The following is a 26,602-nucleotide window of genomic DNA, read 5'->3' as shown; positions in this document are numbered from 1 at the left end:
AAAAAAATTGAAAAAAATGTTGCATTGATAGGGAAAATAAAAAAAATCATATCAACGGGGGGATGGCCTTGCGACAAAGCGTTGCGTCATATTTAGACGAAACCATCTTTCACTTTAGGTGCTTTTTTAAAGTTAATGGCTTTCTTCACTTTATTGATTTTTACATAGTTTAAAAATGGAGAAAAGTTTCAAAAATATGATATATAGATCGAATATCTTATGGCCATATTTTCAAAGATTTAGAGGCACTCTTTTCGCGTAGTCCTGTTTTTACGCACCACCGGAGTAGAGAAGGTGTTAATCTAATTCAATGCATCACTGGCTCATTGACAGTAATTAAATCTCTGGAGTGAAGGGAAGTTTTAAAATCACTTAGATTTGGGGGTTTTTAAAGGGGGATTTTTCGTTTAAATCAAGGTCAAGTTAACCTTTACTGTAAACTATTTCTCCATTGTCGGCTTTAAGAGAGGTTGGAAAACGTGACCGAGATCCAACGAGTTTGTATGAGTAACTTATACTGTCGCATTCGGTACAGGAGGTAATTTAACCTCTGACCAGGTTGTCCAAAGACGGCATGTAGCAATAGAACAAGGCGCTGGACATTTTACGTTTGTGAAGTATTTCGACAAATTAAGACACATTCTTTAGACTGTCTAGAATGGGTTTCTGGAAAATATGCGGTAAGTTTCTAATGATAGCGTTTCATCTAACATTCTTTTAGAGCAATATAAGCTGATGGTACATGAATTGAAAAATAGAATAAAAATATGATAAAATAATTGGAATTGAATACGTATAATTTCATAGAATCAGAGTGAATCTGGAGCAATAAACCCGTGAAATCAGCAAAAACTGTCGATTCATGAATCATTGTCATATTTTAAGTAATTCCTGCTCGTAATGTCCAATGTAAATTCACCTCGGAGGTTACTGGTTCAGAAAAATGCGAAAGAGAGGCGCTGCAGACGTGTCAGATTTGTAAAGAATTTAATACGCAAAATCTAAAGCAAATTCAGTTATGAATTTTATTTGATTGACACATTTTACTAAATTCAATTACTTTCTTCCACTTAAATACTTAGTCATTCATGACACGATGTAATAATTCAAATGTTAACTTCGTACGACCTCGGTCTCAGAACATGCCAATTATGTTCAACAGTCATCGTTCCCATGTCCGTGTACATCAAAGCCGAAGATAACGCACTGTGACCGGTCGACAGGGGATGCTTAAACTAGGCACCTGATCCCACCTCTGGTGTGTCCAGAGTTTCGTGTTAGCCCAACCATCTTTTTTGTATTACTTATAGGAGTAATGAAATTGATAACTGTTAGCTTCACCTTTCATAAATTATACCGATAGGTGTCCATTGCTTCATAATTGTATCGTTGAAAAATACCGTCAGTTACACATTGTATTACTTTGAAGATCAAGATTACATCGGATTTATATCAACTTTAGATTTGTAATGATAATGACGGATAAACAAAATATATCATGTGTTTATTCTGTGTCCATAAAATGTGCCAGTGGGATGAAAAAATGCGAACGTGACTTGGGACTACGATCTCAACGAAATTTAAATATCTTCAAATTTTCAATGCTTCCTTATCCCTGTATGTTGTATAATTTTACATTGTCCTTCACAGAAGGAAATTGATATGCATGGCTATTTGTTTTGACTGTTTCCTTTGACGACAGGTCTTATTCCAATTCTGCTTTTGTATGATGGGCATGCAAAGTGCATCATCACTAGATCATCGGACATATGCGGTTTGACTGGTGACGTGTACAATTGTCAATATCAGCAATTGAAATCTGTACCAAGAGACATTGTTTCAAATATCACAGCCATTGATCTTTCTCACAACGATATACTGAATCTGAAGGATGGCGACTTCAACGGAATGCATAATCTGAAAGCCATATATCTTAATCGGAACAGGATAAATCACATCAAAAAGAACGTATTTCAACATCTGCCTAATTTGTGCATCCTAGATCTAAGCTCAAACCAACTTCGCAAAGGATCCATAGAAAAGGGAACGTTTCAAGATTTGAATTCTCTTCAGGAACTCAGAATTAATCGTAACCCATTTCAAAGTGGAGGATTTCTTGACGAAGAAATAGAACAGCTTCCATCACTGAGGAACTTATCAATGAGCGTTACTACAGATACCTTGTATTTTTCTTCAAAATTTCGAACATTAAAAAATCTTAAAAAGTTGGAAATTGATTCTTATGTCGATTTTCAGTTAAATAATAAATCCTTCGAAAATCTCGTTGAAATCAATATAGAATATGTACATTTCATCTTTAGTTACTCTTGTTCATGCAAAAATATCGACGAAGATTTGTTTTGGGCATTTCCTAACTTAAAAGGCCTGCGCCTTCAAACGTTGTGTGGCATGCGATACGCACTGAAGTCCCTGATGCGATTCCAGTTTAAGAAATTGAACTATGTAAACTTTTCTCGTTCATTCCCATACTATGGAGACATGATTGGTATGAATGAAAATGATGTGAAGTACCTGAGAAACGTCTGTGTTAAAACTGTTAGTTTGAAGAACACAAATAGTATTAACATACCTACAATGAAATCCTCCATATTTATGAAATGCATTGAACATATAGACTTGTCATTCAATACGCTTAAAAATTCCAATTTTGTAGGTGCAATTTTAGAAGCAGTGAGAGTCAAAGTTATAAATTTCAGTCACCAGAGTTACTGTGGTTCATATTCATCTCCCAGTGAAAACAGCAAACTAACGATACAGCAAATTCCATTCAATCTCACACTATCTACTTCATTGGAAGATTTAGACTTCTCCAATACGCACATTGATCCCGGCACAAGGAAGTTAAAAATTCAAGTGTACGGAATTAACCTGAAATGCCTCAATTTAGGACATACAAGTTTTCCCCTTTGTAGGATGGACAACTTGAAACTTGTATTACCTCGACTGTGGTTTTTTGATCTCTCTGGTGTACAATGTAAAGATTTAAATGTAGCATTTCTGAAAGATTTGCGTTCTTTGTCGGAACTCTACCTGAGTGATGTAAATCTTGATTCCGGTCTAACACGAGATGTGAAGGCTGAGTTTCTTAATGGCCTTACCAGACTGAAAGTGATCGATTTCTCAAAGAACGCCTTAAAAGATTTACATCCGAACCTTTTTCAAAGTCAGTCATTCTCTTTGGAAACGTTATTACTAAATGGCAATCTATTCACTACAGTTCCAAATGCTCTTCGTGTTGTTACATCATTACGAATTCTTCTACTGAAATTCAATAAAATATCATCCTTTTCGACCGATTCTATCATTACCTTAAATCATTTAAAAAGCGTTCAGATAGATGTTAGAGGTAACCCCTTTGATTGTTTCTGTAATGCTATTGATTCGTTGCGCTGGATGTCTGATCATCGAGAACTATTTCTCCATTTGAACGAGACCTACTGTATTGAGGAACCAACCAAATCGTTGTTTTCTGTCATTAATGATATGCGTTCCCTAGAACTACGATGCATTTCAAGGCAGTGGATGCAAATATCGATTTCTGCTCTGTCGTTCACATTTCTGTTTCTTGTAACATTTACAATTTTATACCGCTACAGAATCTTCCTGCGTTATGGAATGTTGAGAATCCGATTATTTTGGAGGAAAAGCTTTTCGATAATCACTACATCCGACATACCTGTGTATGACGCATATATTTCGTATTCATCCAGTGATTTTCTTTGGGTGTGCTCAAAACTTTACCCAGCATTAACTGGACAAAATCTTCGAATCACACTGCAAGATAAAGATTTTAACCCAGGTAGTCCCTATGCAGAAGAAGTAGTTAAATTTGTTAGCATGAGCAAATATGTGATATTCGTAATAACACGGGGTTTTATCAAATCTGAATGGGGATCCTATGAAATTCAGATCGCAAAAATACATGCAATTCACACTAAGGCGAAACTTGTTCTGATCATTAAGGATGGAATCCAAATTGAAGACCTTCCAAAAGACATCTTGTTTATTTGGTGGAAAATCACACCATTGGTGTTTAATGAAAATGGAACCGAAGAGAAACAAGCAAAAATTTTCAAACGGTTATTCACTATTATTAAGAATTAATCAAATGGAATAACACATACTTCCGTGTTCTTTGTGGTGTACTGTACTTATCATACAAGAACCCGTTTTATTTGTGGATATAGAATACACTCATTTTAACGCAATACGTTTCAGGACAAATACGAGAAACAAAATATTGATTGCATTAAAAAATACATGTATGAAAGCTGCACGACAATTTTTATTTTTAGTTTGTATTATTCAATGTTTTTGCGTTTTATATCTTTACAAATTGTGTGTATAGTCATATTCCCAGCGATGCAGTTATTGACATTGCATGAAAGAATCTTGACAAATAGAGTATGTCTATTGTAACGTCTTGTGATTCCAACAAAAATGACAATTCTGTATTTTGTGATACTAATATGCATAAATAATGACTTACAAATTGCTTTGTTTTTACAAAAAAAAAACGCATTTAGGAATTCAATAGATAGTGCCAAAATGAAATGGTAACTCATTCATGGCCAAGTATTGTATATTAGGTGTCGGTTTTCGCGCCTGTTGTACATTTTTATTTCTACTTAAAGACCAAAAAAACCACCGTACGGTTGCTTCACGGATGACTGAATGTGGGCGGAGCTTATCCATGGTCAATGTTATTTACCTGGAATTTTTCTGGCTAAGAGATCGGTTGTTGTGTATATTTTTATGATATACACAGGAAATTTCTCAGGTTATTACAAATTATGCTTAGTGTCTTGATTTGTGCAACAAAAAAAATAATTAAAATTTCTACCTACATGCATACCACATTTCTATTTCCCGTAAACCTTCAAACTTGGTCATATTTATGTATTGCAAATGACAGGTTTAGCCCATTTCTAAACATTTGCTTTTTAAAACTTCGAATTAAATTGTTATATATCGTATATAGATAATTTCCGAAATATAATATTACCCGGCGTTTCCAGGCACTTCCTGGTGTCCCGGGAGTTCGCGGTGTCGTGGGTGTAGTAGGTAAAATATCCATGTTTCGAGAGAATGAATAAATCCAAGTAGATCTGTGTACATGTACAACCAAATGAAGAATGGTCAAGATACCCCTCCATATGGGCCGTCTGTAGGGTTTCTGTAGCTGTAGTGTTTGCGTAATGGTGGTATCCCAAGCAGAAGCTGACACGAAGTATCCCCCTTCGTCTCTCTCTCTCTCTCTCTGTCTCTCTCTCTCTCTCTCTCTCTCTCTCTCTCTCTCTCTCTCTCTCTCTCTAGGGTTTCTGTGGACGTAGTGTTTGTGTAACGATGGCATCCCAAACAGAAGATGACACGAAGTCTACACCCCCTCCTCTCTCTCTCTCTTTAGGGTTTCTGTGGACGTAGTGTTTGTGTAACGATGGTATCCCAAACAGAAGCTGACACATAGCTAGTCTACCCCCCTTTCTCTCTCTCTCCCTTACTCTCAATCATTGACTGAATGAGTAATTATTGTCCTATGTATGCAACACTATTGCCATGCCATATTATTTCATCTATATTATTGCTACATCTCTCTCTCCCTCTTTATAAACATAAAACCGTGATAAATTATAAATAGCTCAATAACTCTCTCTCTCTCTCTCTCTCTCTCTCTCTCTCTCTCTCTCTCTCTATAAAGCCGTGATAAATTATAAATAGAAATATCTCAATAACTTATTTATGCTTTTTTTACTGTTGTTTGATTTCTGATTGTGTAATTTATAATCCATGTGGTATCTCAAACAGAAGCATTTTTAAAACTACTGTAACAGTTTTACTCATGGGCAATATAACCATTATACATGTTGATGTGCTGCGCCAATAAAGAATTGTTCATGTTTTTATAAATATAAAGCCACAATAAATCATTAATAGAAAATATTCCAATAACTTATGTTTGTTTGGTTTGGTTTTTTTTTTATTATTATTGTTTGATTTCTGATTGTTTAATCTATAATACATGTATAAAGATGGAGAGAGAAAATACGATGATAAATTGCATTGTATAGGGGACGTTAGAAATTAAAATATTCTAGGTGCGAGTCAATGCTATCAAAATTCAGGTATACTGGGGCTTTCCTCGAGATCTGAAGACTGCCGGTAATCATTAGCCATGATTGTTATCAAAACATCTTTCTCGGGTAGCTGTAGACCACGGTATCTGCAAACGTCAATCAACCTCAGCTCTATTGTTAAAAGTTTGATTGACCAGCGGCTTATCATTGATCGCGACACAGGTAAAATTTGGGGGCGTTAACTTAAAGTTGGGTCTTTAATTTCAATATCTGTTTATATTTTCTTTAATATATAGGTTATCTTTTGATAGAACATAATCATTTCTCTATGGATTGGCCCAAAGAATAACTTCTAGTTGAGACATTTTAATTTCCTTCTGACTTCGATGACAAAACGTTAATCTTATCACTATCTGGTGGCATAGATACAGGTCAAGCCTCGAACATATATAAAAGATCCTAAAACAAGGTTTAAACCCAAGTCTATGTCTGGAATTATAACCTTCTAAATCCACGATTTCTCTAAAACTGGCCATTTGTCACAGAAATCAAAACGGTGATATAGTGACGTAGTATGGGTAAAAACATACACTGTTTTCCAATGACGTAATAGGGAAGAGCGATGATTTCGCCATTCTTTCTATAAATAACAATATTTGAATAGCTATTTCGAATGAATACTTGCAGTTTTTGACGAAATTGAATTTCAGCTGTGAAATTTTCAATATGATTTTTAATGAACTGTCAGCTTTATTTTCAAATATATCTCCACCGCACTTGACCTTTAAGTGTGGCAGTGTTTTAAGCGTTTGTTGGAAGATTTAAACCAACTTTTCAACGTCTTATATTCATACATTCGGTTGAGCATCACTGAAGAGACATTATTTGTTGAAATGTGCATCTGGTGCATCAAATTTAGTACCGTATAAGTTCTACATTATGACCCCTGGTTCGAGGCCTATGCTGGTGGACAGTTAGTCCCCGAGGGTCTCTACAGCCCATTAGCTAAGTACTTCGTTACTAGCTTGAAAATACGGATGTATATTTAATTGCTGTTATAAAATTTAGAAATTCATTTTAAAATTAAGGATTATCTCCCTCACGCATAGCTCTTATCCTTAGATGAATTTGACTCCACTTTTTTGGCACACTGTTTTTCCCTATAATAGCTCTAAAACTTCATTGTTATTTTGGATTTCATACATTTCGGTTGAGCATCACTGAAGAGACATTATTTGTTGAAATGCGCATCTGGTGCATCAAAATCGTTACCGTATAAGTTTTACATGTGCATAGTTTGATTCATTTTTTCTATTCTAAAACTGAATATTTTCTAATTCATTTCATAGATTTAATGAAAATGGAAAGTTTTATCTGAAAATATGTATGTATTTTAAAGAATGTTTGCTTATGCTCTTTTTCGTAAAGGTATATACGTACAAAAATTGACATGTTGTTGTTTCCAAGCTAACATGATTATTTTGTTCCCGAACACATAGTGTCGGAAACATATTCTATTTGCTCCGTTTTCTATTATTATTGTTTACTTCTTTAGTGAGAAATGTTGGCGCTAATTTTAAAGAAAACCGCGAGGCATGTCCCAAATTTATTTATTTTTTTGTAGTAGAAAAACTACCGAGATTGATAACACGAATAAGGGCCCATCAAAAAGGAAATGTCCTCTACATTCACAGGCTGTATTTACCTTTCCCTATTTTCATATATGAATATAGGTAAAATACCGATCGGTTTAAACATAAACTTTATCAGGCATCAAAACTCATTTTTATATGTACTGAAAGTAGAGAATACATGCTTTTCAAAAATGTGAAGAAAAAAATATTGCATTGATGGGGGAAAAAATCATATCGTGGGGGAAAATGGCATTGCGACAAAGCGTTGTGTCATATTTAGACGAAGCCATCTTTCGCTTTAAATGCTTTTTTTTTTTTAAAGTTAATGGCTTTGTTCATTTTATTGATTTGTACATAGCTAAAAAATAGAGAAAACTTTCAAAAATATTATATATAGATCATATATCTTATGGCCATAGTTTCAAAGATTTAGAGGCACTCCTTTCGCGTAGTCCTGTTTTTACGCGCCACCGGTCAACTTGACCGGTGCAGTAGAACAAGGGTTAATCTAATTCAATGCATCAATGGATCACTGACCGTAATTACATCTCTGGAGTAAACGGAAGTTTTAAAATCACTTAGATTGGGGTTTTTCAGCACTTAGATAAAGGAGGATTTTTCGTTTAAATCAAGGTCAAGTTAATCTTTACCGTAAACTATTTCTCCATTGTCGGCTTTAAGAGAGGTTGGTAAACGTGACCGAGATCCAACGAGTTTGTATGAGTAACTTATACTGTCGCATTCGGTACAGGAAGTAATTTAAGCTCTGACCAGGTTGTACAAAGACCGTATGTATGAGTAACTTATACTGTCGCATTGGGTACAGGAAGTAATTTAAGCTCTGACCAGGTTGTACAAAGACAGAATGTAGCAATAGAACAAGGCACTGGACATTTTACGTTTGTGAAGTATTTCGACAAATTAAGACACATTCTTTAGACTGTCTAGAATGGGTTTCTGGAAAATATGCGGTAAGTTTCTAATGATAGTGTTTCATCTAGCATTCTTTTAGAGCAATATAAGCTGTATCTGATGGTACATGAATTGAAAAATAGAATAAAACATATGACAACATAATTGGAATTGAATACGTATAATTTCATAGAATCAGAGTGAATCTGAAGCAATAAACCCGTGAAATCAGCAAAAACTGTCGATTCATGAATCATTGTCATACTTTAAGTAATTCCTGCTCGTAATGTCTAATGTGAATTCACCTCAGAGGTTACCGGTTCAGAAATATGCGAAAGAGAGGCACTGCGCACCTGTCAGATTTTTAAACAATTGAATATGCAAAATCTATAGCAAATTCATTAATGAATTTTATTTCATCGACACATTTTCTTTAATTCAACTACTTTCTTGCACTTAAATACTTACTCATTCCTGACACGATGTAATAATTTAAAATTTAACTTTGTACGACCTCGGTCTCAGAACATGCCAATTATGTTCGACAGTCATCGTTCCCATGTCCGTGTACATCAAAGCCGAAGATAACGCACTCTGACGGGTCGTCAGGGGATGCTTAAACTAGGCACCTGATCCCACCTCTGGTGTGTTCAAGGTTTCGTGTTAGCCCAACCATCTTTTTTGTATTTCATCGGATTTATATCAACTTTAGATTTGTAATGATAATGAAGGGTAAAGAATATATATCATGTGTTTATTCTGTGTCCATAAAATGTCCCAATGGAATGAAAAAATGCGAACGTGACTTGGGACTACGATCTCAACGAAATTTGAATATCTTGAACTTTCATAACCCATTTACACAATCAAATTTTCAATGCTTCCCTATCCCTGTATGTTGTATAATTTTACATTGTCCTTCACAGAAGGAAATTGATATGCATGGCTGTTTGTTTTGACTATTTCCTTTGACGACAGGTCTTATTCCAATTCTACTTTTGTATGATGGGCATGCAAAGTGCATAATCACTAGATCATCGGACATATGCGGTTCGACTGGTGACGTGAACAATTGTCAATATCAGCAATTGAAATCTGTACCAAGAGGCATCAATGTTTCAAATATCACAGCAATTGATCTTTCTCACAACGATATGCTGAATTTGAAGGTTGGCGACTTTAACGGAATGCATAATCTGAAAGCCATTTATCTTAATCGGAACAGGATAAATTACATCAAAAAGAACGTATTTCAACATCTGCCTAATTTATACATGCTAGATCTAAGCTCAAACCAACTTCGTAGAGGATCCATAGAAAAGGGATCACTTCACGATGTGAATTCTCTTCAGGACCTCAGAATTAATGACACTCCCTTTCTTGATAGAGGATTTCCTGACGACGAAATAGGACGTCGTTCATCACTGAGGAACTTATCAATGAGCGTTACTACAGCAACTCTGCATTTTTTGTCAAAATTTCAAACGCGATGGCCGAGAACTTAGAGCGATCGCCCCGCATGCGGAAGGCCGGGGTTCGAATCCCGGCCACGTAATACCTAAGTCGTCAAAACAGGTAGTGACAGTTCCATCGCCAAACGTTTGGCATCAGGTGTGAATGTCACGGGTACTCGGTGATGACCTTAAAAACGAATGACCCGTGTCACAGTAGGTGTGGCACGCTAAAGAACACTCACTGCTCAATGGCCGTAAGCGCCAGGCATAGCCCTAAATTTAAAGCCCTTCACCGGTCTAGGTGATGTCTCCTTATGAGTGAAAAATTCTCGAGCGAGACGTTAAACAAGATACAATCAATAAATCAATCAAACTTTAAAACAACTTAAAAAGCTTGAAATTGATTATCATGTCGATTTCCATATAAGAAATAAATCCTTTGAAAATCTTACTGAACTCAATATAGAATATGTACATTTCAACGAAGATTTGTTTTGGCCGTTTTTTAACTTTAAATGCCTGCGAGTTAAAACGTTTTGTGGCATTCGATACACATTCTAATCGCTGATGAGATTGCAGTTTAAGAAATTGAAGTTTGTAAACTTACCTCACACATTCCCGCTCTCTGGAGAAGCCATGACGATGTATGAAAATGATGTAAAGTATCTAGAAAAAAAAAACGTCTGTGTAGAAACTGTTAGTTTCAAGGGCACGCGTATTGTAAACATAAGTACGATGAAATCCTCCCTATTCATGAAATGTATTGAACAAATAGACTTTTTGTATAATACGTTAAGAAACTCCCCGTTGGTATTTGCTATTCTAGAAGCACCGCGAATCAAAGTCATCAATTTTAGTCATCAGAGGTACTCTAGATCAAATTTATTTCCCAGTCCAAACCGCAAACCAATTATTGAACAATAGCCGTGTTTCGATTTACTCCGGAACACAGTGTTTATTCTGTGTTTAGTCACGCCGCGTCAAAAATGTTCCACAGGGTTACTTCCGGTTTATCGTTGTTTACCAACAGTCGACACTTCGTGTATTAGGCCTAGGCTTAATTTTGTCGATCATCATGAAATTGAAATACACATTTAATAGTTTGGGGTGTATGCGCTACATATTTGTTTATGAGCGTTTGATAAGCTACTACTGATCTACGAAATACAACGAAAGACTTCGTCAAGAACAGAAGACGATGCATGTCGTGTAACTCACACAAGGCCCATCTGTCTAGTAACCGGAGGGGTAAAGGAAAAGAACGTATTAGACTCACTGAAACCTGTCAAACAGGTAAAATGAAAATTATGACGACATTTTATATATATACAAAACACAATGTGCACTGCTTCATAAAGCAGGCATTAGGTCCACTCGGGTCCAGTACAGTCTAGGGCCTATGTGAAATAGAATTTACGTTACCAAATCAGGGCCAAAATGGGCATAAACATGTAACATATATAACCAGGTCCATTCCAAAGACTATTTCTACCTACGTAGCTATTAATAGCTACCTAGGTATTTAAAGCTACTTAAAGTAGCTACTTTTACATGTTTTTAAAGAAAGAAATAAATAATAATTAAGGCACATCTTTTAAACAGGTCAGTCGTTTTATGTATCATGTTGTGCATGTGCATGACAAAATTCGGAGTGTAAATTTAAATACTTTACGAGGGTGGAAAATGTAGAGGAAATTGCATGAAAAATCAACTCAAAAACTTTTAATGTAAGAGTGCATGAATGTTAACTTTAAAATTAATAAAGATTTGTAAAACATTCTAGACTTCTTATCATGTATCTTTGATCCTAAGTTCCTAGAGAATGGAAGTGGGTGCAGTTATTGATGCAAATTTGAAAGTAATCATTTTTTGTCCAATATTTTTGTGGTATTCATTGTCAGTATTAGTGAATCAAGAAATTTGGTACACGCCATGTTGCGCCGTTCCTGCGTTTGGCCACGAAATGCAAGTAAAGGAAAACGTAGGTAAAAAAATAGCTACCTGGAGTAGGTTTAAATACCTAGGTAGCTATAAGTAGCTACAAAGGTAGAAAGAGTCTTTGGACTGGACCTGATAATTATTGATATAAAATTTAGATAATGACAATACACAGTGAAAAGTAATAGATTAGCTATAATATTATAGGTATTTGAAATGGCTTTATTATTTAAAGCTAGTTTAGATTGAATTAGACTGGGTTTCTAAGTGCAATGATATAGCCATATGTGGGTGAGGATAAAATTATCTACTTGGGTATAGTCAATATGCTGTCTAATTTGAAAATAATTATTTAAACTAATACTTGTGTTACAAATTAAGTCTTTGGAGTTTGACTTCCAATGATGTACTCATGTAATTGGAAGAATTTTTAGCATGACTAGTTATTGTTGTAGTCATTTTATTGACTTTTCACAATCCAGTAGGTATTTGTGATTACTGCTCATATTTATATCACTGAACAAAATATATATCTGATCATGATTAAGGTAATATTATTCCTTTCAGCAACATAATTTCAATTATGTGTTCATAGACTGGTTCAGCACAATATCTAGTATACTTAGCTATATAAATATGCTAATCAAGCTATATAGCTTTTTAAAGCTAATTGAAATTGCTTGATATAACTATTTCAAATCTTCTATCAAATATATTTTTAAAGCATAAAAATTGAATTTCTAAGTGAAAATATTTCATCCTTGTACTTGAAACAACACACTGTAAACAAAAAAGCTTCTTAAACTCTGTACCTTAGGAAGAATTTTGATTCAAAATTGTCAAATGTTTAGGATTATTTAGTTGTTACAGATTCCACATTGTAAAGTCATCATATACTTATCAAAGCTTCGACACACACAAGGTAGTGGACAGTTATCAATACAAAAGAAATTCTCTTTTCATGAAAATTCTTAAAATGACATATGATCTATATCTAGAATAGTGTTGTGGTTAGTTCAAAGTACATGTATATTGTTATGTGTCATTGCACTTGAGAAATTTAATCGAAACTAGCTTAATGAAGCTGTTTGAAATAGCTTTATAAAACTATATAGCTAAATATAGAGATTGTGCTGGGCCTGATAGATATAGCAATGCAGAGGAAATCCGTCATATGCATCAAAAGTTTGAAAAAGGTGAATTGACAAATATAAATAAAATCATGAAAACTCATACATTCACAGTTTTAATATGAATTACTTCATGTATTTCCAAATAAGTTAAAAAATATATACATGTATGTACAGTGAACAGTATTTTTAACAAATACATGAATTATAATTTCAGCATTATTATTATTATTATTATTTTTTACATCTTTGCTTCTCAAATTGACAAAAGTCTATTATCAATATTGTGGCATCCCTCCTCTTTTTCAGGTATATGGGAACAGGATCATTTTCCATGCCTTTCACTTGAGGTCTTCAGTTTCATCATTAATCATCTGAATGTCGGTATGCCAAACTCTCATGATGTCATGCCATTACTGGATATTCCTTAACACTGGTTTATTTAAGCCACACTATCTATAACATTGCCAAAATATTAGACTGAAAATTTTCAAATACACAAGATTTGAAGCAGCAAAAGAAAAGAATTACATATGTATAACACACAAAAAAGAAATTAATTCTCACCTGGCTGATATGAACTTTTTACTCCTTTTTAGCTCCCTTTCACTGCATACCAGCCAATAACTAGCAGTCATTATATGCAGATCAGCCATTGTTATCAACCTGTGTATATATATGTTGAATGAAATATGAATGAAAATTGTTGTTCTTTGTTATTCTTTTTAAAATATATTATATATTCAATAGTATATTTCCTTACACAGTACTGAATCAAAGGGGTAGGAGAGCAAATACATAATATATAACCTGGCTCATGTTCAGCTGGTTCCATTCTTGTATATAAGTGATTTGAGTGGAAATGTACATATCTGATGTACATGCAAAGTACCTTGATTGCACAGGCAATATGCATCACTTGTGTTCGAATTTACTATTAAAGAGTACCCCAAGCGATGCATATTGCCTGTGCTTGATTGGTATTAAAAGTTGGAGAAAAGATCAATGTTCTTTGATATAATTCAAAATTTGCAGTGAATGAACCATCGGTATGGAGCTTGAATAAATGATCATGCAAATTCTAGTATAGATCCGTAGGGATATATTATCTGGTGTTCTCATATTTTATTTAATTGGCAGATATTTATACCCCCCCCCCCCCTCTCACTCCCTTGTGAAATTGCTTCGTAATTTTTATGAGCCTGAACCATCAGTTCATAATTGAAATTCTCTATTTAATGTCACATGAACACCGTTGTAAAATACATACACTGCTCAGATGTGGATGAGGGTACAAGTATACCTATTCTTAAGATTTACAAGATTTTGCACAGTCTATATTATATTTTTAAGAGTCAGTACAAACCTCTTGGTTTTCTTAAAAGTTAATATAAGGAAACTGGCTAGAACAATGATGTTTCTTTGTTGGTTCAGCTTTCACGGAATGTAATAATCGCACTCAATTTCGGTTGCTCGTGGTTTTCTACACAAATGACGCCATCGTTTCCTCTGCGTGAACGCTTTTCCCGGGTTTGGGAAAAGGTAAACTTTGACATCTTCCCAAGTAAATATATATCCCTTGCTATCCTTTATCTGATTTGCGACAGTTTGTGCCACAAAATCTATATTTTGTCAAAAACAATTTTGTTACCAGTGTAAACAAAATTAACCGGAAGTACCCCTGTGGAACATTTTGCTCATATCACGTGACCGGCGTGGCTAAATACGAAAAATCCCGGGTGTTCCGGAGGAACTCGAAACACAGCTATTGTCATTTAGTTTAACACTATACGAGTATCATTATGTCGTAACCCTTCCGGCTAAATTTGGGCACCATATGGTATCAAAATCTTTACGGGAATAAAGAATGAAAAAAAAATCTTTTTAAAAGGACACTCAAATGAGCGATGTCGCAGACGGCCCTTTTTGCATTAATACTACATCCTTTTCTAAAAGGTCAGTAACATTCTTTATTTTTATTTCTTACGATAAACACTCAAATCAAGATATTTGCTTCTTTTATAGAAAAGAAAAGAGAAATGACTTTAGCGTTGGGGCTTGGGGTGTCTTCCTTTCTTTAATCGGAAAACCTTTTAATTTTTATATATATATATATATATCCCTGTTTCAATTGTTTGTTTTTTATTATTATTGTTATTATTATTAAAATACTTTACACAAACAACTGATATACAATAAGTAGATGCACATGTTGATTGTCGATACACTTACATGTTTTACACATCACTGAATTATAAGTACACGTATTCAACACATAAATTAGCAAATATTATACACAAGCACTATACATCAGGCATAGATATACAAGTAGTATACATTCATTTATGTGTCTTCTACACATGTATGATGCAACACACATATTCAAAGAAAGGTCGACAGGGATTGCTTACTCCTCCTATGCACCTAATCCCACCTCTGGTGTGTCCAGGGGTCCGTGTTTGCCCAGCTATCTATTTTGTATTGCTTGTAGGAGTTATGAGATTGATCACTGTTCGTTATCTTCACCTTTTATTTATAGGTTTATAATTATATTGTACACAAATGTAGCTAGTGATGATAGTAATGATATAATTAATTGAAAGGCCCACATATGAAAGAGGATACACAATTATTAATAGTCCATGAAAGTATCCTCTAGATCTTCAACTGAGGGGCACCCCCCCCCCCCATTCAGAGGGTGGGATTATGACATTTAATGATGATATTCTATCTACTTTGTATTACTTGTAGGAGTTATGAGATTGATCACTGTTCGTTATCTTCACCTTGCATTCTCTAAGATTTAGTAATCTTTTTGAAAAAATGAAAAAAAAATTGTATTGCCAGTAGCAAATAGTATTTCTGAATATTGTGAAATACATGCTTTTAAGTTGCATATAATTCCTTCAGATGTTTTATCAATATTTTCAAGTCTACAATACATTTTATATTTGTATATTTTTAGAGCTATAAAGGATAAAAGTAAATTGAATACTACAGTTGTTTCATTTCTGACAAAGAAAAACCCAATGACCTTTTTCCATTTTACATCAAAACCCATGAAACTACTGACTAATTTCTATATAATCTGTACATTTACACAATCAAATATTAAGTGTTTTGAATTCTCAATCTTATCGCTACCCGTTTTACACTTGCAGGTCGTATTTTTATTGATTTTCTTACTGTACTAATTATTTGAAAGTATATTATGGAACAGTTTATAGTTAAATTCTGCAATTGTTTGTCTTGAAGCATTTCTACTTTATTCATGTATATTTTACCCCAGTGACTGTTGGCTATATCAAATTCTTTTTTTTATACTTTGCTTGCATGACTGGCACCTGAAACTTTTTCTTTACAAAAGTGTTATAAAAGTCTTTTGCTGTATGTTTGTTTTGGCAGTGATTGTTTATTGAGATCTTTAGATGTCTACATATGGTGAAGTCGTACTTTTGCTCGTATTTCTTGAAAATTGATTTTATTATTTTATATTCACAAAACCAATTATCATTTTTTACTAATAATTCCATTATATCCTCAGGTGCCATAAGAAGCCCTTTATCTGAGAATAAATCCTTGACATAAAGTATATTACTTTTAGACCAGTTAGGAAAGAAGATTGTTTTGCCTTTATATGAATATTTCTGATTTGACCATATTGGTTGTGTAAGAAATTGTACATTATTGTGATCAACGTGTATTTGTTTACACGCATTAAAGCATGTAAATACCTGTTTATAGAACAAAGGCATTGTCCGTATTATTTCGTAGTTTTCTTTTCTGTTTTCCGTAGTCATTGTCAGATAATTTATATCTATGTTATTAGGAGTAAGATAACTATTTATGTAGTTCAAAATACAATGTTTTGTCTCTTTCAATTTGCGGACCCATGAAGCCTTTAGGGCATTAATCTTCGATTCAACATCTTTTATACCCGATCCTCCATCTCTAACATTTCCAATCATGGTATTCCGTTTTATCCTTTCAGTTTAGTTCCATATGAAATTAAATATTAGTCTATTCGGGGTTTTTTATATAGTCTCTATGTGGCGATTCCAAAATACGTGCTAAATAAATAAGCTTTGTTAAAGCTAGTGTGTTTGTAACGGTACATTTTCCAAATAATGTTAATTTTCTTCTTTTCCAAGATTCAAATAACGTGTCTATATTGTGATAGACTTTCAACCAATTTTTGTTACAGCATTTAATTTTATCATGGCCAACGTAAATACCTAGGCATTTGACTGCCCCATTTGTTATATGTATTCCCATTATTTCTATAAAAAGATTTTTTTAAAGGACCACGAAGAATGCCTTCGGTTTTATTAATGTTTATCTTGGAGCCTGCATGAATGTAAAAATTGTGTATTGTGTACAAAGCCTGATTAACTGATTATATATCTTTCAGAGTTAAAGTCATACCATCAGCATGTTGTATATTTTTTACTTCTTTCTCATATCATAAAAAGCAGAGATAGTTGGTCTTAAAGCATTTATAAAATTCATTAGGTATTCCGTCTAAACCTGGAAAAATCGATTTCATATTTATAACTGTTTCTTTACATTCGGCTAAAGAGGGGAAGATATCGCAAATGTCTTTATCAGTATCTGATAACTTGTTGAGATCAATATAATTTAAATATAGATCGATGTCTTTATTCCAAGCTGACTTTGATGTATAAAGGTTTTCATAAAAGTCGCACATTGCACCAAGAATTTCATCATCATCTGTAAGCTTTTCATTTTCTTTTATTATTTCATGAATATAATTTTGTGATTGGCGTTTCTTTTCTAGATCGAGAAAATATTTTGTGGGTTTTTTTTTCATCGCTAACCCATTTTGCCCGTGATCTAAGCTATGCTCCCAGAGATTTTCCATCATACAAATTGCTTAATCTATTTTCTAATTCTCTCTTTTTATTCATGTCAATTAATGTATGGAGTAAATCTTCAATTTTAGTTATTTCATTCTCGATATTGGATATTAATTGTTTATATGTTTTTTGTCGTTTAATAGAAAATGATATGGACAGATCCTTAATCGATATTTTTAATTTTTCCCATTTATTAGTAGAAGAGCCTTCACTATCGCTTATATCTTTTATTAATTTGTTGACTTGTCTTTTATATTCGTTACATTTTAAAAGTGACGTAATGAGTTTCCAGTAACCGTTTCCTCACTATTTGGTGTGTATAGATATATTGAGCATCACTGAAGAGACATTATTTGTCGAAATGCGCATTTGGTGCATCAAAATTTGTACCGTATAAGTTTTTACATATATCTAATTTCAACACTTTGTGATCTGACATTCTCGTTCCGTTATTATGAGTACCAGGAATTTTACGAAGACTTACTTGTTTTACTCTCATTAATATATGTGCACTAATAAATATAAAATCTATGCGACTCTTTGGTATGTTGTTTGCATCACACCAACGGCAAACTGACAACTCAACTGTATGACAAACGGGATGATTTCAGCTTCTTCATCGTCAACTTCCCACATTTATGTAGCAATATTCCATTATCACCTGGATATGGTGTTTATATATCTCAACTGATTCGATATGCAAGAGCTTGTTCTGGGTATAGTCAGTTTTTAAATCGAGGTAAGCTACTGACAAACAAGTTGATGGTACAGGGATTTCAACAGTCTCGATTGAAGTCAGCATTTCGCAAATTCTATGGTCGTTATAACGATCTAGTTCGTCAATACAACCTCGCATTGGGTCAAATGCTGTCTGACATGTTTCGTACCGATTGTTAAGCCGTTCTTGGCACACTGATTTGACTGCGGATAACTCCGTTTACCTGATCAGGATATGGGGCTCACGGCGGGTGTGACCGGTCAACAGGGGATGCTTACTCCTCCTAGGCACCTGATCCCACCTCTGGTGTGTCCAGGGGTCCGTGTTTGCCCAACTATCTATTTTGTATTGCTTGTAGGAGTTATGAGATTGATCACTGTTCGTTATCTTCACCATGTAAAACCATCAAGTATGTCATGTTTTTCTTTCCATACGTCTTTTAAATCTAATTGTGTTAGAATTTCTTTTAAAATTTTTGAACTCTTATCACTGTTACACGGTACTTCCATGTGGCAGTTAAAATTTCCGCATACTATGATATTACTTAGATTATTTGTATTGTTTTAAATAAATCTTTTCATTCCTTTGAAAAAAGCTATCCTAGAAGTTTGTTTGGTGCGTAAATATTAATTAAACTATATGCTATATCGCCAATAATGAGATTGATCAAAAGTTTTCGACCATCATTGGTTTTGTGTATACTTATTATATCTATATCCAGTTCTTTTTGAAATAGAATAGACACCCCTCTACTAAATGTAGAGTCCAAAAAACAATGTATAGATTTTCCTTTCCATGAACAATCGTACTGAAAAAGATTCTTTTCTACATAATGAGTTTCTTGTATAAAAATAACATCAATCTTTATATCTGAAATCCAACTATAAAATTTATTTCTTTTTTCTTTAGAATTTAAACCTCTTTTGTTAACTGAAATAAATTTTAACGTAGCCATCACAACTTTGCAAAGTAAAGTAATGCAAGAAATTAATAGGTATACCTATCACACACACCCTAGAATTGTTCACTATCAGGCGGCCGTTTCACTAAACGATCGTAGATCGTAAACGTAGACTTAAATGTAAACGTAGCACGTAAGACCGTTTCACTAAAAGTTACGATTTGCGATTTCCGATCAATATTGATCGTAACCCTACGAGTGGTCTAGGGCTATCGTAAGTGCTCCTACATGAACGTAAATGAGCAATATGGCCGCCATGCTGGCCCGCCTGAGATCATTTTGTGGTAGTATTTACCTGACTGAGTTTGTTTATACTTTGGAGGAAGAAAACAATCACAATGACTTGCAGTCTGCTTTTGCACAAAAATATTGTACAGTCCGAGCCCGAATCTTAAATCAATTAGAGTTATCCTTCTTTGTTACGCACAACCACAGAAATGTCAGTCTCACAGGGGTCAAGTCCGTTTTGGGCCCGGGCTCTGTGATACCACAAATAGAGTAAATTCATTGTATCACAAAGTTCGGGTCCAAAACGGGCCTAGCCCTTGTTACCAGTTTGCTGAAATAAATAAAAAGACAATGCAAGAATTCATATTTTATAAAGTGAGGGGGGGGGGGGTGGTTAGTCAATATATCAAACTTTGCATGTAATAATAACGAGAACAGATATGGGGAGATAGCTACATATGCCTGCATCACCGTTAGATCACATGTATATTTAACATTAGAGAGGATCCAAGACATTATTCTCATGTTCAGAAATTAAATTTCTTTAGAAACAGTTGATTTAATGATCCGAGACGTTGCGATTCGACGTACTCAGCTTTTTCCCCCCGTCAGATCAATACCTTTGATGCAACTGACTAACTGCATAATACATGCACATTTTAAGGAAAATATGATAATAAAATGATTTGGTAATGGGAGAGGGGTTAAAATCCCAATTTTGCAAGTGCATTGTTTCTGTAGTTTTATGAAGGTCGTTAGAAATTAAACATACAGACTAGACCTATATGTATACACAGACAAGGGAAGGGTCATTATCGGACCCTTGGGGTTCCGACCCCTTTTTATAAAGTGCACTCCCGTGGGGATCCGGATTAGAATAGGTCCTCAGTACCTCTTGCTTATCGAAGGAGGCGACTAAATGGGGCGGTCCTTCGGATGAGACTGCAAACACTGAGGTCCCGTGTCACAGCAGGTGTACCATGAAAAAGATCCCTCCCTGCCCAATGGCCGTAAGCGCCGAGTATAGGCCTACATTTTATAGCCCTTCACCGGCAATGGTGACGTCTCCATATTAGTGAAAATTTACGAGAGGGACGTTAAACAATATAAAAATCAATCATCATAAAGTGTAATATCAATAATAATTTTTAATAAATGATCTGGATTATACATCATCACGTAAAGACGAAAGTTAGCATATGCTTACATGCCTAAACGGAAAAATATATATATAAAAGACAAACGCATGGGGAAAATAAATTTCAAGTCATTTTAGAGACAAATTGAGCCCATGATTTGTTTGAAATTTATACAAATAAGTGACTAGATATGTCATTAGTGTTACAGCTTATTTTACAACAATGATTTAACGCCGGAGTACGTACATATCCATGTTTTGATGCAGGATAAAATCTCCTATTCTTGTGTGCAATTTTATTTTCATTTTATTATTTGCTTTTATCAATATAATTTCATTTTCTTATTCATTTTTTTTAATCCGTTGAACATAGTTTACTTATTGATGGAAATTTGGCTCACATGAGCAGATCGATACATGGCATTTAAAATTCTAAAATGTAAATCTTTTATGTTATTTCTTATATCACCCCCACCCCCATTTTAGTTACATGAAAGTCAATAAAAATTATTCTATCAATTGTTTAAACATTCTAGGAATTTTCTTTACGTTACACTAGAGATCGGGCTCAAAATTTCCATTATTTTTGTTGACAACTTGCATGGGTTACTGCAGACGATAAGGATATGTTTAAAACCATGAGGAAATAATGAATGAATATTTCTTTTCATGGTAGGATTAATTTTAAATCTACCTCCATAGAGAAAAGAGTTCTAAAAAGTCAGACGTAAATCGCAATCGTAAGTGTTACGACTACGATAGGTTTCGTGAAACGCTCGTATACGTGCGAGTCAAATGATCTTAAACGTAATCGTACGTTTACGATCTACGATCGCTTAGTGAAACGGCCGCCAGGTCTATAGTCGACAGGAAAGTCAATTCAGCCATTAAAGACAGGCGATTCTAACCATTTTTATCGACGTGCGACGATTTAGGTGAAGTCTTTCTAGAACTGGAGCTCTCGTTTTTTCGCTGTGTTTTTAATTCACTGAGCATGGACGAGATGTTGAGTTGAGCTGCTTCTTTTGACGGTCATGGGGCGGAGACAGATCGCTGTGAGCGCTTATCAGTTGAGCGAGAAGTTGCAACGTTACCTAGTATTTCCCCTAGCTTATTTTACCTCGGCCACGCCGAGGGGCGGGTGTGGATTGTACCAGCTCTATCAAGCCCGGAAGCCCAGAAATCATCGTAGGTTGTTTCAACGAATAATGCTGATTTTTTGGCTTTACGAAGTGTATCACGAAATGTAGGTACTTGGTCGTACTTAGCCGTCTCAATTATGTAATTATTTCTATAACGTAAGAGGAAGTTTTAAAATCACCCAGGTTGGGTTATTCTAAACTTTACATGCACAGGTATTCTTGGTTTAAATCCATAACGAATTAATTGTTACTGCCAAATAGTTCTCTATTGTCGGTTTAATTAGAGGTCGGAAAAAATCTGAGACGGATCGAGCTTCTTTGAAATCTTACCCTGTCGTATTCGGTATAGGAAGTTCTTCAAACTGTGACCAAAAACTGGATGTAGCAGTGGAACAAGGCACTGGAAATATTTCTTTTCTGAAACATTTCGTCAAGTTAAGTCACAGTCTTTGATATGTCTAGAATGGATACCTGGAACATCTGCGGTTAGTTTCTAATAAAAGTATTCTCTATAATATTCGCAGTTGTGTTGAGTAGGGCCATAAAAATGTCAGAGGAAAAAAAACCATTATAAGCAGATCAATTTTTGACAAACTCTGTACACACGACCCTTATATACAAAAATATGCATATATAATTAAGTAGATATTGACCTCCCATACATTTTTCACCAGACCGACGGTCTCTACATCAGCTGTATATCACGTGATCAAATATCAAGATCAAATCGTACCGTGTATGTATAAATCGTTCCATTGGCACGATATCCAGATATCAATGCAAGTTGAAGTTAATATTACTTCAAAACATATTAATTTATTAATTTGAAAAGTGATGAGAGCAAGTTTATCGTGACTTGTAACATGTCTAATTTTTGCATTGAATATGCAAGATGCGGCGATTTTTGCATATACGAAGTTGAATCTAGCCTGAAAAGCATGTTTTCTGTTGAAGCCACAACTTGCTCCCCTAACTTTCCTTTTGCACTGAAGTTCACATGTCACATAATTCAAACATCTTTCACTCAAAATCCTCGGGGTGTCGTGCCATGATGAAATTTGTATGTACGGAAACACTGTTTATGCAAATGAGTTCATTGTGAAAGTCACTATATACGTGCAGATTAGGGGCAATATCAAGATCACAATACAATATGGATATTACTTTAGCATATATGTAAATTGAAAATATTTCAATATCAAAGAGAATTAATATAACCCATTTGACAGAAACTTTTACACGATTGCAGTTTATTGTTTGACAGCGAGGGTAAATAACGAAAAAATATTTTGACATTTCCAACCGCAAAAGGAATGTAGATATATACGTCATGACCTTCATCATGACGTATTTTTCATTGTGACGTCATATAATGTGCCAGTGCGGTAAATTACATTTTTTACAGCACTGCTATTTATGAGGAAAGCCTTAACTCAGCCGCGTTCCATTCAAGGTGAAAATCATTCCAGCGAATTTGTATCAATGTAATGAAAAATGCAATGCTAATGACGGTTAATCAAGAAATGACAAGTTCTTAAAACACAAATCGTGTGTTCAGTCTCTGTCCCCACACTATACGAATGGAACGAAAGCATACTCATATGACTAGGGATTACGATCACAAAGGAATTTATATGTCTTTATTTTCACAACTTTTGAAATTCCCAATTCTTCTTTTTTTCCTATACGTTGTTTCATTTTACTTTGTCCTCAACAGAAGGATTTTGATATGCATGATTGTTTCTTTTGACGGCAGGTCTTATTCCAATTCTGTTGTTGTATGGTGTGCATACACAGTGCATAATAACTAGATCTTTGGATATATGCGGTTCGACTGGTGACGTGTACAATTGTCAACATCAGCAATTGAAATCTGTACCAAGAAGCACTGCTTCAAATATCACAGCCATTGATCTTTCTGACAATGAGATAGAAAATCTGAAGGATGACGACTTTACCGGAATGCACACTTTGAAAGCTATTTACCTTCCTTGGAACAGAATAAATCACATCAAGAAGAACGCATTTCAACATTTGCCGAATCTGTGCATTTTAGATCTAAGCTCAAACCAACTTCGCAAAGGATCCATAGAAAAGGGAACATTTCAAGATATGAACTCTCTTCAGGACCTCAAAATTAATGGTAACCCATATCCTAGTGGAGGATTTCCTGACGAAGAAATAGAACGTCTTTCGTCCCTGAGAAACTTATCAATGAGCGCTACTACAACAAACCTGTATTTTTCCTCAAAATATCAAACTTTGAAAAATCTTCAAAAATTGGAGATTGATTCTGGTATCTCGTTTCATATAACTAATGAATCTTTTAAAAACCTTGCTGACCTCAATATAGAATATGTACACTTCATCTTCAGTGACGATTGTCCGTGCAAAAATATCAACGAAGATTTGTTTTGGGCGTTTCCTAACTTAAAAGGCCTGCGCCTTCAAACGTTTTGTGGCATGCGATATGCATTGAAATCACTGATGAGACTACAATTTAAAACATTGGACTATTTAAACTTTTATCAAACTTTTCCTAACTCTGGAGAAGCCATGATTCTGAATGAAAATGATGTAAAGTATCTGAAAAACGTCTGTGCTAAAACTGTTAGTTTGAAGGACACCAATAGTATTAGTATAGAGACAATGAAATCCTCGATATTTATGAGATGTATTGAACGGATAGACTTGTCACTTAATCACTTACGTAACTCCATGTTCATAATTGCCATTCTAGAAGCAGTGCAAATCAAAGTCGTCAATATCAGTCACCAGAGCTATTGTGGTTCAAATTCATTTCCCAGTACGAACCGTAAACTAATGAGTCAACAATTCTCATTCAATTTGACACTGTCAACTTCCTTAGAAGTTTTAGACATCTCCAACACGTTCGTTAATCCAAATCCATCATATATCCATGTGTATGGAGCTAACTTACAACGCCTCAATTTTAGATACACAAGTTATTCCCTTTGTACGAAGAACAACATCAGATTGTTTTTACCTCGGCTGTGGTTCATGGATCTCTCTGGTGTGAAATGTCAAGATTTATATGTAGCATTTCTGAAAGATTTGCACTCCTTGTCGGAACTCTACATGAGTGATGTAAATCTTGATGTCGGTCTAACAAGAGATGTGAAGGGTGAATTTCTTAACGGTCCTGCCAAATTGAAGGTGGTTGATTTCTCAGAGAACGCCTTAAAAGATTTACATCCGAACCTTTTTCAAAGTCAGTCATTCTCCTTAGAAATGTTATTACTAAATGACAATCTACTCACTACAGTTCCAGATGCTCTTCGTGTTGCTACGTCACTACGAATTCTTCAAATGAGATCCAACAAAATTTCATCCTTTTCGACAAAAGCTATAATTACCTTGAATCATTTAAAACGCGTGCAAATGGATGTTAGAGGTAACCCCTTTGATTGTTTCTGTAATGCCCTTGATTCCTTGCGCTGGATGTCTGATCATCGAGAAATATTTCTTCATTTGAACGAGACCTACTGTATTGAGGAAGCAAACAAAACATTATTAAGTGTGATGGATGATTTGCGTTCACTGGAACTACGATGTATTTCAAGGCTGTGGATGCAAATATCCACTTCTACTCTGTCGTTCACATTTCTGTTTCTTGTAACATTTGCAATTTCATACCGATATAGAATCATCCTGCGTTATGGAATGTTGAGAATCCGATTATTTTGGAGGAAAAGCTTTTCGATAAACACTACATGCGATGCACCTGCATATGACGCATACATTTCGTATTCATCCAGTGATTTTCTTTGGGTGTGTTCAACACTTTACCCAGCATTAAATGGACAAAATCTTCGAATCGCACTGCAAGATAAAGACTTTGACCCAGGTAGTCCCTATGCAGAAGAAGTGGTTAAATTTGTTAACATGAGCAAATATGTGATATTTGTTATAACAGGGCGCTTTATTAAATCTGAATGGGGATCCTATGAAATTCAGGTCGCAAAAATACATGCAATTCATACTAACGCGAAACTTGTTCTGATCATCAAGGATGGAATCCAAATTGAAGACCTTCCGAAAGACATCTTGTTCATTTGGTGGAAAATCAAACCATTGGTGTTTAATGAAAATGAAACCGAAGAAAAACAAGCAAAATTTTTCAAACGTTTAATCACCACTATTAAGGATTAATCAGATACAATGACACAGATGTTCGTGGTGTGTTTTGTAGTTAATATATATATATATATATATATATAGATAGATAGATAGATAGATAGATAGATAGATAGATAGATAGATAGATATAGATATAGATATATATATATATATATATATATATATATTATAACCAACAGTCTGGTGGCCTTTTCAGTGCTTTTACTTTACTGGC

At 34.6% G+C, this 26,602-nt stretch overlaps 2 protein-coding genes and 1 long non-coding RNA gene across 3 annotated transcripts; all 3 read left to right on the top strand.

Annotated features, from left to right (window-relative positions):
• Positions 1-390: 390 nt before the first annotated feature.
• Positions 391-5,960, top strand: LOC130050952 (toll-like receptor 8). The gene is made up of 2 exons (XM_056152006.1): positions 391-680; positions 1,703-5,960. Exons 1-2 carry the CDS (start codon positions 659-661, stop codon positions 4,123-4,125), a joined length of 2,445 nt encoding a protein of 814 aa, XP_056007981.1. The 5' UTR covers positions 391-658; the 3' UTR covers positions 4,126-5,960.
• A 5,082-nt stretch (positions 5,961-11,042) lies between these two features.
• Positions 11,043-13,871, top strand: LOC125659464 (uncharacterized). Its single transcript, XR_008799337.1, has 2 exons — positions 11,043-11,388; positions 13,473-13,871. It is a non-coding gene; the product is annotated as an uncharacterized LOC125659464 (long non-coding RNA).
• Positions 13,872-23,946: 10,075 nt separating this feature from the next.
• Positions 23,947-26,400, top strand: LOC125659473 (toll-like receptor 2). Its single transcript, XM_056152464.1, has one exon. The coding sequence runs from the start codon at positions 24,190-24,192 to the stop codon at positions 26,398-26,400; it is 2,211 nt and encodes a 736-aa protein (XP_056008439.1). The 5' UTR covers positions 23,947-24,189.
• The last annotated feature ends 202 nt before the right edge of the window (positions 26,401-26,602 follow it).

This window comes from Ostrea edulis, chromosome 10 (genome assembly GCF_947568905.1).
Source record: "Ostrea edulis chromosome 10, xbOstEdul1.1, whole genome shotgun sequence".
NCBI classification, from domain to species: Eukaryota; Metazoa; Mollusca; class Bivalvia; order Ostreida; family Ostreidae; genus Ostrea; species Ostrea edulis.
Note: the sequence above shows the minus strand (reverse complement) of the source record. Positions and strands in the feature narration are given on the sequence as shown.